Source organism: Miniopterus schreibersii, assembly GCF_964146895.1.
Source record: "Miniopterus schreibersii genome assembly, chromosome: 9".
In the NCBI taxonomy this organism is placed as follows: Eukaryota; Metazoa; Chordata; class Mammalia; order Chiroptera; family Miniopteridae; genus Miniopterus; species Miniopterus schreibersii.
Genome location: NC_138118.1, coordinates 63,283,621 through 63,296,920, shown reverse-complemented (window position 1 = coordinate 63,296,920; position 13,300 = coordinate 63,283,621). Strand labels below are relative to the sequence as shown.

The window sequence follows — 13,300 nt, the reverse complement described above, 5'->3', positions numbered from 1 at the left end:
TCTGGAGTGTGTAGAGGGAACCACAGTCACAAACTAATGAGGGAGCCGTGGAGAGTTTAACCTTCGCCTTTGGATTTGCGGGTCCTGGCTGACATTCCACAGCCATCGTTGGGGAGGTTGTGCTGGGAACGGGGTGCGTTCTTAAAGAAATCTGGATGGTTCGTGCAAATGGGCAAGGATCCTAGTAGCATTTAAAAAGCAGTTTTAAGGACATATGATGTGTAAAAGCATCGGTACAGAAATGTGAAATAAGAGTAGCGGTGTTCAGAGTATGTCCGTGGCAAATGCTGTTTAAACGCAATATACTCAGGAAGCGCAGTGTTACTCCTACCTCGGCTGGGACCAGTGGCTGCGTAACAGCTCACTGCTCGTTACGTGGCGCATCGTGTTTGATTAAACCACCTCTACTATGGGGACAAAGAGTGTTTTGCTGTTATAAATAATGCTATTGTGCCTATCTTTGTCTATGTATCTTTGTGTCCATTTTACTACTTCCTTAAGGCTGTATGCCTAACAGAAGTGCGATGTCAAAAGAGACACTTATATTTACTGCCCAATCAATCTGTAGGAAGCTTGTACCAGTCACTAGCTCACCAATAGTGTCATCTGAGGTTGTCTTTAAATATAAGGACCAATAGAAATAGTGAGTCATTATGTTGTATACCTGAAACTAATAGAATGTTGTATGTGAATTATACATCAACTAAAAATAAAATAAGACCAAGATTAGGCATAACCAATTCAGATTTGGTTCCAGCTCTGCATTTAAAAAATCCACCAAGTCATCAACCTACCCACCCTCGCTCTTCATCCCCACCACCAACCAAAAACTTGGGTCATGGATAAGGTGTTTGAATTGCTTTACAATCCAGTAGAATGTAACTCAGAAAGTAGAGATCAAAAAGTCAGCAAGAGAGAAAAACAGAAGGGAACCGACTCTCCATTGTAGGCCGCCACCAAAGATTCCCACAGTCATACTTGACAAACTCAACTTTTTCATTTCAGCTCGAAGCAGCACATTATCGGCTCGCTTTTCAGTACAAGAGGTCATTTTCTGGTTCCGATTACAGGGCACCAAACGCACTGACAGATGTATTCAAGTGAATTTGATCTCTTGGTTTTTGTAAATGGAAGAACAGCATGAAAGTCGAATGGACGGGGTGGGGAGTTTACCTTGTAGCCTGTGCTTGGGATTTAATTTCATCTCATCTTTGACTCTAGAGGAGAGAAGACCTTGGGATTTGTCTCTCTCCTCCTCTCTGTAATAAAAATGCTCATTGTTCATGGCTCCTTTTGGTCTTTTCTTCACCAGTCTTGTCTCAAGAAGAAAATGAACTGGGGAAATTTCTCCGATCCCAAGGCTTCCAAGATAAAACCAGAGCAGGAAAGATGATGCAAGCGACAGGAAAGGCCCTCTGCTTTTCTTCCCAGCAAAGGTGTGTGGGCTTCCTTGGGGCTGTATTTGGGGGACCTGCTGAGAACGTGGGACCCAGTTACAAAGGGGAATTGCCCAGCGTTTTTCAGAAGGCTCTTGCCTGAGACCGACAAGTTATTCTGTTCTCAGTTGTTAGTCTGTTTTTGTTCTCTGATTAAGATAACAGGTATAATTTTTTCCCCCCTCCCCTTTCAAATTTTTTTTTTTTTAAATCCTCCCTCGTATTTCTTCTGGTCTATAAGGGGGCATTTTATATCCCAATTGCTGAGTGCTGTCCTAGGCTTATATCTGACCTTGAGCATATTGCTCCTAGCAGTCAGTCTGGTCCCCTTCCAGCAGCTGATCAAAGCAGGAGCCTAATGAGACCAGGTAGAAGGGTTCCTTCTCTGCTCTCGGTGGACCAATTAACTTTAGAGCAGTGTTGTTCAAGAGGCCCTGAACCGGTCTGCTCAGACCCTGGACAGCACTATCAGCAGTCCCACCTGGGAGCCTGTTAGACACGCAAACTCTAGGCCCCAATGCAGAACTGCTGAGTCCCAATCTGCATTTCAACGAGATGCACATTCAGGTTTGAGAAGCTCTGGTGCAGAGGAAATTGTGCTAGGTCAGTGACTTCTTTTTTTAACACCACCATGACTCATTTTTATGGTCTGTGTAGAACAAGCAGGAGCCCCTGCATAAGTTGCCCTTTGTGTTTGAGAAATCGACACCCTCTCCTCCTCCTTCCCCAGTAACTAACTGACAGGCCTCCAAAAATGTCACTCTCTCTCATTAGGCAGGATTATAACTACATAAGGCTTAGAGGTAGTTTCCAAAAATATTCAGGCTACAAAAATTTCACTTACTCAGATCGTCCAACATTTTCTTCTGTGAATTTCTCCTTACTGCTTTCTCTCTCTCCCTGTGGGCCAAGAGCAGATCTATCACAAATGTCCCTCTGAAAACCAAGGAAGGTGTCATCAAAAAGAGACCAACCGTGGCCGTTTTTCAGTGGTCCAGCTCCTGGGCACTTTGATTCTTCCTAATGACATTTGGACCCTGACCTTGTGGGCAACGCCAACTTTCCTAGTTGAATGAAACCATTTCTAATAGTGCTCTACCCCAGTTTTCCAAGAAAAGTGTTTCCTTATAATCTTGAATTGCACCTTTTAATCTTATTATAACTGTTTTTCCTTATAAAAATAATACTTATTCATTCTAGAAAAATTTAAAAAGAGAAGGACCAAAAGGGCAAAATTTAGAAAACAACTAAAATTTTAATAGAGATGACCCACTTTTAACCCCTTGATACTTTGTCATACACGCTTTCCTCAGCCTTACAAGGATAATTGATTCTGGAAAATTTTTTCATAAATTCTCATATGTTAACCATACAATTATTAATAATCTCAGGGAGAAAATTCTTATGTAGACCTGCATGCCAAAATTAACATCCATTTATGGGAAACAAAACTAAATCCTTGGACTTGTCACTACAAAAGCTGCTGTTACTGATCGCATGGTTATTTTATAATATGGCTATCCAGTGACACCCTTTAATACTTGTATACCAAATTATCTCACACAGCACACATTTGTTACCTTAAGTTTACATAATCCAACTTTGAGATACAGATAAAAACAGCCAAAGAAATCAACCAAAACTATGCAAATGATACGTGGAAGTATCACTATTACAAACTAGCAATCTGCCCCATATCCATAATTTAATGCAGCTTGGACAACTTTGCGATTTGAAGGTGGTGTCCTGCAGGATGGCTCTGGTTTCATGGAACTCAGCTGCTTACCAGGCACATGACATCCAAACCAGTCCTCCTAAACTTGAAGAAGTCGGAGGATTACTTGAGACTCTGAGGTAGTTGAATTCTCAGACCTTGAATGGACAATAATTTGGGATGTGCCAGAATTTGTTTTTAACATAAACAACATCGTACCATACAATTTTTGTGTAGTATTGCATACTGATTATTTAGCAAATTGACTTTTCTGATCAAATAACACTAACCACCTTTTTATGTCCATATATACTTTTTTTTTAGAAAAAATATCCATAGCGTAGTATTCCATTGTCTATCTAATCATTCCATAATACACTTCACCTGGGCCCTTCTGTGCATACCTGGGTCACTTCCACCTTTGCCTGCTGAAGGATAAATGTCTTTGGAGTTGACCTTTTGGTTCTTTGTTAATTATTCCCATTGGGTAGATTTTCATGAATGAAAACGTGGGCCAGTTTTTCACTAGAGCTTGATGGTTCCAGTTGTTGAGTTCTCCCTTGGCCTGGACTCAGTCCCCGGTACCACCAGTGAAGGGGTTTTCACCTTTCTGATTTTATATGAAGCAAGTCACAGGGGGGGAAATGAGGTGCTTTTATGTGCCTTTTTCTTCAAGACCTTAATCTCTATCATCATGTTGTTACATCTTCAAAAGTTTGGGTCCAACTTTACAACGGTCAGAGAAATCAAGAATATTTTATTCACAAGACTCTTTTTCAGCCAGTTTAGGGAAAGTGACAGAATCCAAGGCAAGAGAAAAAGAGTCCAGGAATAAGTGGGATCCTTAGGGGGAACAGCTGAGGACTCTTTCTCCCTTTCAGGAGAAGGCTTCCATTTTATAAACCTTCACACAAGCATTTGTTTTACTGACTTATTGGGTAGTCATTGCTACAACTGCTCTTTCAGTGTGAGGAATGGTGAGTATTAAATTTAACCCAGTGCTGATAAAGCACAGGCTTACTTCATGGCACAACAATATGTCTTTGAAAACAACTTGCAACACCTAGGTAGGACGTGTGAGCAAGCTGTTTTTAAAGAAGTGCTGAATATTTAAATGCAGTGCTTTATAGGCAAAAGGAAAACGAAAGAAAATAGGATTTTTTTCTTAAACAGTTTATTGCTATATCCATAATCCGATAATGCTATTACATATGTAAGGCACTGTGGACACAGAACAAACTGCCAGGAGCGGACTTTGGTTCACTAACACCATTGTCCCCTCCACCTGGATAAGTTTTCATTTAAATTAAAATGTAAATATTCATCTTATTTTTATTTGTTGCATCTTTGCCCTGCAGCTTCATGCGGATGGCTGTTAATTCATCTGACATTACTCTTTGGGGTAGGAAGATGAAAGAAGCAGTATTCCCCACCCCCACCCCCCCACCCCAAATAAATATTTTATCCAAAGTTTGATATACATCAAGCATTATATTTTTGCTGAATAAATGATGGTATGTTATGACCAATGTTATAATTATTTTGCACCCACTTCATTGTATAACATACATTCATTCCTGGTGTAGTCGTATCCTTAAGTTTTGTTTTCTAGTAAGGATCAAATCGCAGAACCTACTAAAAGTGCCTAACACAGTAAACCCTCAGTGCATGCACTGCTCCACCTTCCTAGATCATTTAAAAATGCTTCTGTTTGCGCTTCATTCGCTGTTGGAACAAGCAGCAGATGCCCAGCCTTTGGAGAGTAATCCAAGATGGCCTAGCCAGGGAGACACTAATCACATAGGAGGTCCATCCCTCCTCAGAGGGTCAGGCTTCAGAGGAGCAGCAGGCAGGGAGTGGCCAAGAGTAGACATGGGAAATGGTTATTCTGAGACCTTTCTCCGTTAACACAGGATTGGTTCCAGCTTCCAACAAGTACCCTCTGCCCAGGCATGAGGCCACCCCCAACAATACTGATGGAAATACTTCCCAACAGTACCGTTAAGTAACAGTAATCTAAGAGATCAGTACATGGCTAATCATCTCTGGTTGACTCATCCTTTCACGTACATTTCAGTTATAATTCATCAAGAATTTCCACAGCATTGGCTATGTTCAAGGCACTGCCTAGGCTCGTGAATTTAAGATTGGTAAATTGTCGAGGACTCAGATGTCTAGCCCGTTTGGTTTTAAGACTGTGGCTTTATCCTCGGTGTAGGTTGGCCTTGCGGAATCCTTTGTGTCGATTTCACCAAGAAGTGGAGACTTTTCGGCATCGGGCCATCTCGGACACGTGGCTGACGGTGAACCGAATGGAGCAGTGCCGGACTGAATACAGAGGGGCATTATTATGGATGAAGGACGTGTCACAGGAGCTTGATCCAGACCTCTACAAGCAGATGGAGAAGTTCAGGAAGGTAGGAGGTTTTATGAGGGTTACCAAAAGGGGGTACCTGCTGGAAGGTAATGAGGTGTGATTTGAATCCTTTGAGTGACGAAGACAGAACTCAAAAGCACCAAGGATGCAATTAATCATCGCTGGTGTCTTTTTATGTGACAGAATACCAATTAATGTGATATATAATTCTCTAAGGATACGAGTGAAGAGACAGCTGGAAACTGCTGGGACTGACTTACTGGTTCTAATTGAAGTCAGGTTTTCATATAATGTGCACTTTTTGGAAGGTTGTCACTTTTAAAGGCTTTTTCATGCATAACTAAAAATTAGATCAAATGAAACTGGAAGGTGAGAACAGACTATTGTGGAAATCCTTTTTAATTACTAATGAATATTAAATTAACAGATTAATAATGCTCCCTTTGTTTTGTGAATTGGTTCAGAAGCATTAGGGTTTAGTTGTAGGATTAAATAATATGGCATTGACTCCATCTGTAATAGACCCCTTCAGAAATTTGTCTGAGGAAAATATATAGCTGAGGAGATGGGTATGTCCCTAAACTTCCCTGAGATAACTAGTGAGCAGCAGAGAACACTGTCCCTTGGTTTTTTAATTATCTTGTGTCCCTTTAGCGGTTTGGAGATCTGTTCAAACAAGGATACATCCCACCAGTAGGTGGCAGTCATGCACTGAGTATTTGTGAAAATGCAGAGAGATTTTTTTTGTTGCGTACATAGTCGGGTTCTTTGTTTGGTTGTCTTAGATATATTTCTGGGTGTGAAAAAAAAAAAAGCAAATGTTAGATTCGACATAATATTGTATCGACTGTCTTCTTACTCATTTCAAATGATTCAATGATATTGCTTAAAATCCCTAGGTTTCCTTTTCTGCACATCATTGCAGAGCTGTGAATGGGAAGCCCCACTGGTCCTCAGGAGGTTAGATGTATGGGGTGTGTTGGATGTGTTAGGTGGGGGATGTGTGGAGGGAGGGGACAGAGGGACCTTCTGTTGCTTAAGAATAAGGTCACCAATTCTTGACCTAGGTATTAAAATTCTTTTAAAAGTGAACTCTTATTCTGGTTTGTAATTGAGAATCTCTCTCTGAAGGAAATCAGAGTCATTTTATATCTGATCACAGATGACCTTAGTGTGTTAACAGCGTCTAACTTCTTGGCAAGGCAGGCTTTTGAGCTCATGGAAAATCAGAACTGAAAAGCCCTTTAAAAATGAGCTAGAGAAACTCACTCATTCTATGAGAGAGAAAAGCAAGGACCCAGAGTAGTAAATAAAACTTTCCAAGAGTTGATAGCTGGGTATTGGCAAGCCCAGGCTACTTTTGAGATTTCCTGACTTTCGTATCAGGCTAGTGGTTGGGTTTGTCTTTGACACTTTATTTGGGGGTTAAAGGAGGGTGGGAGATGGAGTGGAGAGGTTGAAAAAAGAAAAAAGGGGGAAACCTCAACATTACTTGCAGGGCGTAGTGCCGGTCACTTTAGATCTACTCCATCCTTTAAATTTCGTAGTAACCAAGACCCAGGTTTCATTTTATATGTGAAGAAAATGGTATCTATTTTAAGGGTCCTACAAGGAAGTGAAAGTCAGAATCCTAGAAAATTATGCATAATATTTTCCCTAAGAGGAAAAACGGGGATGTTGAAGAACATACATAAAATTTAAAAGGGCATTTTCATTATAATACCTCTCCTGTGATTTATTCATTCAACAAACATTTATTGAGCACCTGCTATGTGCCAGATAATAAAAGTAAACGTATGATTATTCTGGAAGGCCGGAGAATTTCATGTGGAATGGTGTTTATTTGGTTTTGTTTTGGAAGGTGGTTACTAGCTGTGTAAGGGTGAAATGAAAACCAAGCCCTTCGTCATTTGGTTTGAATGTTGAAACATTAACCACTCTTTAGTGTGATCAGTCTGTTGATTTTGGAAAATATGGTTGAAAAAAATTCTTTGCCTTAAAGAAGTAGCTGAAGCGATGCCTTACCCCAGTCCCATGTGTACTGGATTTAATTTAATAGCAGAACATGGTGTACTTAGAATTTAGGGAAAGAATTTTTTAAGAAGTCAAATGCGGGTATGTACTTGACAAGGCTGGACTTTCCACGGGGACAGGGACTGGAATGGTTCTCTTTACTGCCATAACCCCAGGGCCAGCCCTGCACCAGTTTCCAAGTTAGTATCCATATTGATGGCCAGATTCCAGCCATTGAGTTCGAAATGCCAGAAGCATGTTTTCACCAACCTCTAGAGCATTCCCACCACATGCAACTGACCTTAAGATGTTTTGGAAATGGACATGTGTGGTTTTGCAGGTAAGAAGTAGCATTCTTAATGTGTGGCCTGCCGCCCTCTTCGGAATGAATTTAAACTGTGGCGTTTGCTCTTCGTTTGGAGTTCATAACATGAAATTTAACTTTGAGCAAGCTTTCGTGTTTTGTCCCAGTTAGGATTCCTTGTTAAACAGCTCTCCTTTGACCTTTTGGGAAAGTATTCATTCTGAGCCCTCTGGGTGAGAGGTCAAGCTGCGGGTGGCTCCATAGGTGACACTGTGGGGTGGAGAATTTCAGCTTCCCCAGAGTTTCCTCCTGCCACTGTCCCATTTCAACTGGTGAATCTTGAACTGAAGTAGTATTTTGCTATAAATTCTGTTCTTTGAATTCTGAGGAGACAGAAGTCTAATTCATACCTCACAAATGGGACCCCCTGATTATAGTCTTAGTATACATTCATTCGTTTATTCATTCATTCATCCAACCAATGATATTGAAGCCCCACTGTGCGCTAGGCCACACATAGGATATAATAGTGAATAGACGGGCATGATCACTGCTCTCCCATCATGTGCAGTCACTTAGGGGTAGAGCAGGTAAGCACGGTGCAGTCCCAGGTAGCAAACCAGGGGCTGCCTGCAGGAAGCGGCATCTGCCCAAGATGTGAAGGGTGAGTGGGAAGGAGCTAGGTGGAGGGAGTAGGGAGAGCAGAACAGAGTTCCAGGCTGAGGAAGCTACTTAAATAAAAGCCTTTAGGTGAAAGCACTTCTAAGGACCAGAGCCCAGAAGGCACAGTGGGTGCAGGAACGGTGGTGCCCAGACTGAGGGACTGAAAAAGTCAGCACAGCCAAACCAGAAGGGACTCCTCCCAGAGGGCTGAGAAGGAATGGCAAGGTTTGAGAAGGGGAGGGGCATGATTAAACCAGTATTCTCAATAGCTCACTCAGATTTTTAAAAAAAGTAATCTTAGAGCCCGGCCGGGCGTGGCTCAGCAGTTGAGCATCAACCTAGGATCCAGGCGATCAGGGTTCGATTCCCCGTCAGGGCACATGCCCGGGTTGCGGGGCTGCAGCCGATCAATGACTGACTCATCGTTGATGTTTCTATCCCTCTCTCTCCCTCTCCTTTCCTCTCTCTGAAATCAATAAAAGATATATTTTAAAAAAAAATTAATCTTAGAGAGTGGAAGGAAGGAGAGAGAGAGAGAAACATCGATTGGCTGCCTCCCACAAGCACCCAGACTGGGAATCAAACTCACAACCTGGGTATGTGCCCTCACCAGGAATCAAACCCGCCACCCTTTGGTGTATAAGACGATGCACCAACCAACTGAGCCACTCCAGCCAGGGGTTTCTCACTTAGATTTTAATGTGGAGAAGGATTGGAAGGACCAAGCCTTGAGTCTGGGAGCGCTGCTAGGAGGTTTGTGTATGAACCCAGATAAGACATGGGGTGCCCGTGGAATGAAGAGGGCAGTAGCCCAAGAAATACCCTTTTCTGACCTTTCCCAGACTCCGTCATGGCACCACTTTAATTACAGAGCTCTTCATTCTTTTTAGATACGAGCAAAATAAGTGTAAATAAATAAATAGCCAGATCAAGTGTACTTTCATGTCTAACCAAGGCTGTTTCCATAGTGTTTTCCAAATGCTGAGAAACTGTTTTAATAACACAGTAAGCATGACGGAAATGATGAATGAAAACCTTAAAATCAAACGAAGTAAATAATCTGTCTCCATCCTGGCCCCCTTTGAAGCACACAGGCCAGATGACAGAGCTCTCAGCAGCAACTTTAGTAAGCATTTACTGAGTGCCTATATTTGGGGATGGAAATACAAAGAGGTGGGAGAGCTTGATCCCAGCGCTCAAGAAGGACCCTGCTAGTCATCTGTTCCTTGTCAAAATTGCTGTGATAAACAAGACACCTGGAGAGTGGCCATATGCAACTCTTCTCCTAAAGACCAGATAGTAGGAAATAGTAGATGAATTTGAGTGGGTGGGGCTGGGCGGCTGGGTGCCTTCGGAAGCCCCTCCTGACAGCGTGACTCACCCCGGGGGCGGGGGGGGGGGGGACGGACAGGAGGCTACACCATGGAGTATTTTATGAGCAGTTACAATGTGTGATATATGTGCCCTTTGAAGGCAGAGTAAAAGGGTATAATTTAAAAATAGAAGCCAGCTTCTTGTAGCAGATTACATCAGCTTAAGTTGTGAGCTCACAGAAGAGCTTTTGCAGCCCGATGCCCTTGAGAGAGTCCTCCTGTGGTCAATTAAGTGTCTTGTTTTTCTTGAAAGTCAGAAATGGGATGGAGGGTAATTATTCTAAATGGAATAAAAGCTGTGTTAGGTGTAAGAAAATAGTTCTCAATCCTCGGAAGAGATAATATGGAAATGTATACGTGGGCATTTGTATGAGCCGGAGCCCTTATAGACAAGGACAAGGGGACTGGCGTTTTAATGAGGGCCATTTATTAAGTGGCTAAATGAAACCCTGCAGCATTTGTCTAGTGTTTCATCACCATAATTCAGAAGAGGATCTAAGCGGTAGGAAATGCTCTTGCTGCCCTGGTGTTCTCAGGCTTGTGTCTATTTAAAACAGTGTTCGATTTTTGAGAGCTGTTAATTCACCAAAGTCATATTATCAAAGGATAGGCCACTGTGAGACGGTTTATTAACAAATGGCAGTGGCTTAATAGGGGGGCCTTATTAGGGTCATCAGTCAGTGGTGTTCTGACTGGAGATTCGGGTCTATAGAGCTTGGTCAAGGACTAGTAAACAGCAGTATTGACATTAGAGGGTTTTTTCCTGTGGACAGAGATGGGTTAATTAATTTGACAGTATCATTAATTACGGCTGAAATCATTGGTCTCTGTCAGAGGTCGGGCTCTTTTAGCAATTGAGGGCAGATCCCACGAGAGGTGGAGACGCCAAGTAATAATGCAGGAGTATCCCCACTCAGCCGTCTCCCTGTCCTGTGATAAAGGCCTTGCGTTTTCCCTGGGCCTTCCAGCTTTCTTGCTTAAACCAGTGTTCTGCTTTGGTTCAGGGCCAAGGGCAGGGCTGAGATACCCCCCACTCCACCCCAACAAATTGTGTTAAGTGAATGGGGAGAACTTCAGCTTTGGGCCCATGCAAGGAACCAACACTACCTATTTAAACAGCACCTTGACTCACAGGGTTTTGCTTAATTCGTACATAAAAGGGGTGAGAGGCTTGACCCATGATCTCTTCTGTCTCCTCTAGTTCTAAATTCTGTGCACTGGATTGAGTTCTTTGATGAGCTGAAAGCCCCTTTGGTAAAGCAAACCCTCTTGATGATATCTGTTTCATAACCCTCCATTTTCATTTGTTGGGTTTTGGTGTGTGCTTCTTGTTTTATTTTGGTTGTTTAACTAGGGTCCCTGTCTTTTGTGGTACCCAAGAAGATTGAATCTAGCTGCTAAACCTCACCCTCTGGCTGCTGTGTCTTTATACTACCCAAGTGCCATAAGAAAAACATGCCATTTTCACATGTCACAATTGGGAAGGGAACAAATAATGACACCCTTGCTTTCATTTCTGAATTTCATGAGATGAGGCCTTTGGGGCCTTGTGTGTCTTTATCGATTTCCCCTGCTGAACTTGGTGAATAGCAAACATTTGTTTCAGAGTTAAGCCAAGACCATTTGGAATAGTATGCATGAAACAGGTAACTCTCCCAGAGCTGATGGCCGGCTGGGCTGGCCGCGGCTCCCGGTGGGAAATACGGAGCAGGAAGGCGCCTGAGCTCGGAGCTGGGATGGCTCTGTGCTCCGTTCGCAGCCCTGCCTACAGCAGCTGCGACAGCCTGGATAGGCCTGTAAGTCTACTGCAGTGTTCTCATCCGCTAAAGGAGACAGGTACCAGATGATCACCAAGCTCCCCTCCAGCTGTGGCATTTTTATTCTTCTTTCTCTAAATCATTAAGCTCTAAAATTGGTAAGCTCATCTGCAGAGAAGTGGAGGCTGGAGCAGGGCTCACATGCCTTTTGTCAGCATAGTGTTGTCCTCCCACTTCAAGTAAGTTCTGGCCTTGCTGGGTCAGCCTGGTCTTGTTGCTCTTGTGCTAATATTAGACTCTGGAAAAAAAAGAATGTTTCACTCATAATTCTCGGGTAGACGAGCCTTCAGTGCTTACAAACTGATCGTGTGTATCTCTTATTTAGATATTAATACTTTTGCAAGGGTTAGAAACCTATGACCTACAGGCCAGCTGCCTGTTTTTGCAAATTAAGTTTTTTATTGGAACACAACCATACCCATTCATATACTTACGTCTGTGGCTGCTTTCATAACACCCTGGCACAGGGAGTAGTTGTGTCAGAGACTGCTGTGGCCCACAGAGCCAGAAAACTCGCTTTCTGCCCCTTTACAGAAAAGAGTTTGCTGGCCCCTGATTTATAGTCACCTCTAGGACATGTTGAGGTCAAGAAGTTTGGGAATTAAAAACAGTTTTTAATTATGATAGAATACACAAAATAAATTTACCATTATAACCATTTTTAAGCATCCATTTCAGTAGTAGGTCTATTCACATTGTTTTAAAACAAATCTCTAGAACTTTTGCATCTTGCAAAACTGAAACTAATACCTGTTAAACAACCAATCCCCGTTTCTCCTCCCCAGCCCCTGGTAACCACCATTTGACTTATGGTTTTTATGAATTTGACTGCTTTAGATACCTCATATAAGTGTAATCATGCGGTATTTGTCTTTTTGTGACCAGATTACTTCATTTTTGCATAATATCTTCAAGGTTCATGTTGTAGCATGTGGCAGGATTTCCTACCTTTTTAAGGCTAAGCAGTATTCCATTGTATGCATGCACCACATTTTATGTACTCGTTTGTTTAGCAGTGGGCACATTTGGGTTGCTTCTACCTTTTGGCTCTTATCAATAGTACTGCTATGAGCATGGTCTGCAAATAACTCTTCCAGACCCTGCTTTGAACCCCAAATGCATAATAAACATAATATGCATCTTATAAGTGTTTATATTACTGAATGAAATTTAACCCTGCCATTGACTAAAAAATGAGACTCAGGCTCTGCAAGCAAGGAGTCATTTGATTTTTGTCATCTGAGAATATATTGTCTGTATATACTAATTCTGTTTACATTATCTAATTTTTATAAGAATAGTAAACATTGGTATAGTTTTTTAAAATAAACAACATGTAATACTATAAAAGCTAATGTGTTGGCTTAGAATAGATTGTTTTTCATGTGAGGGTTAGAGGGGACTGCTTCTCTCTTGAGAGAAATAGTGAGAAATAGCATGTAGCACTTCTCTGATCATTTGAGGGGAAAGCTTGCTCAACTCTCAATTTTCAGGGTGGACTCTGGGCGAAAGTGAACTGATCTGGCCCAAGAGAGTTTTCCTTTTGCCAGATTGTCTGGGTTTTCTCCCGAAGAGTTATGTGCACTGGATGTCATATGCAAGC

At 42.1% G+C, this 13,300-nt stretch overlaps 1 protein-coding gene across 18 annotated transcripts in view; it reads left to right on the top strand.

Moving 5' to 3' along the window:
* Positions 1–13,300, top strand: part of ICA1 (islet cell autoantigen 1) — a 124,586-nt gene that overhangs the window by 27,284 nt on the left and 84,002 nt on the right. For all 18 annotated transcript variants that reach the window (XM_081147064.1, XM_081147075.1, XM_081147060.1 and 15 more), the window contains 2 exons: positions 1,313–1,436; positions 5,369–5,567. In XM_081147064.1, coding sequence (XP_081003190.1) covers positions 1,313–1,436; positions 5,369–5,567 — 323 coding nt within the window. The remainder of the gene's footprint in view (positions 1–1,312; positions 1,437–5,368; positions 5,568–13,300) is intronic.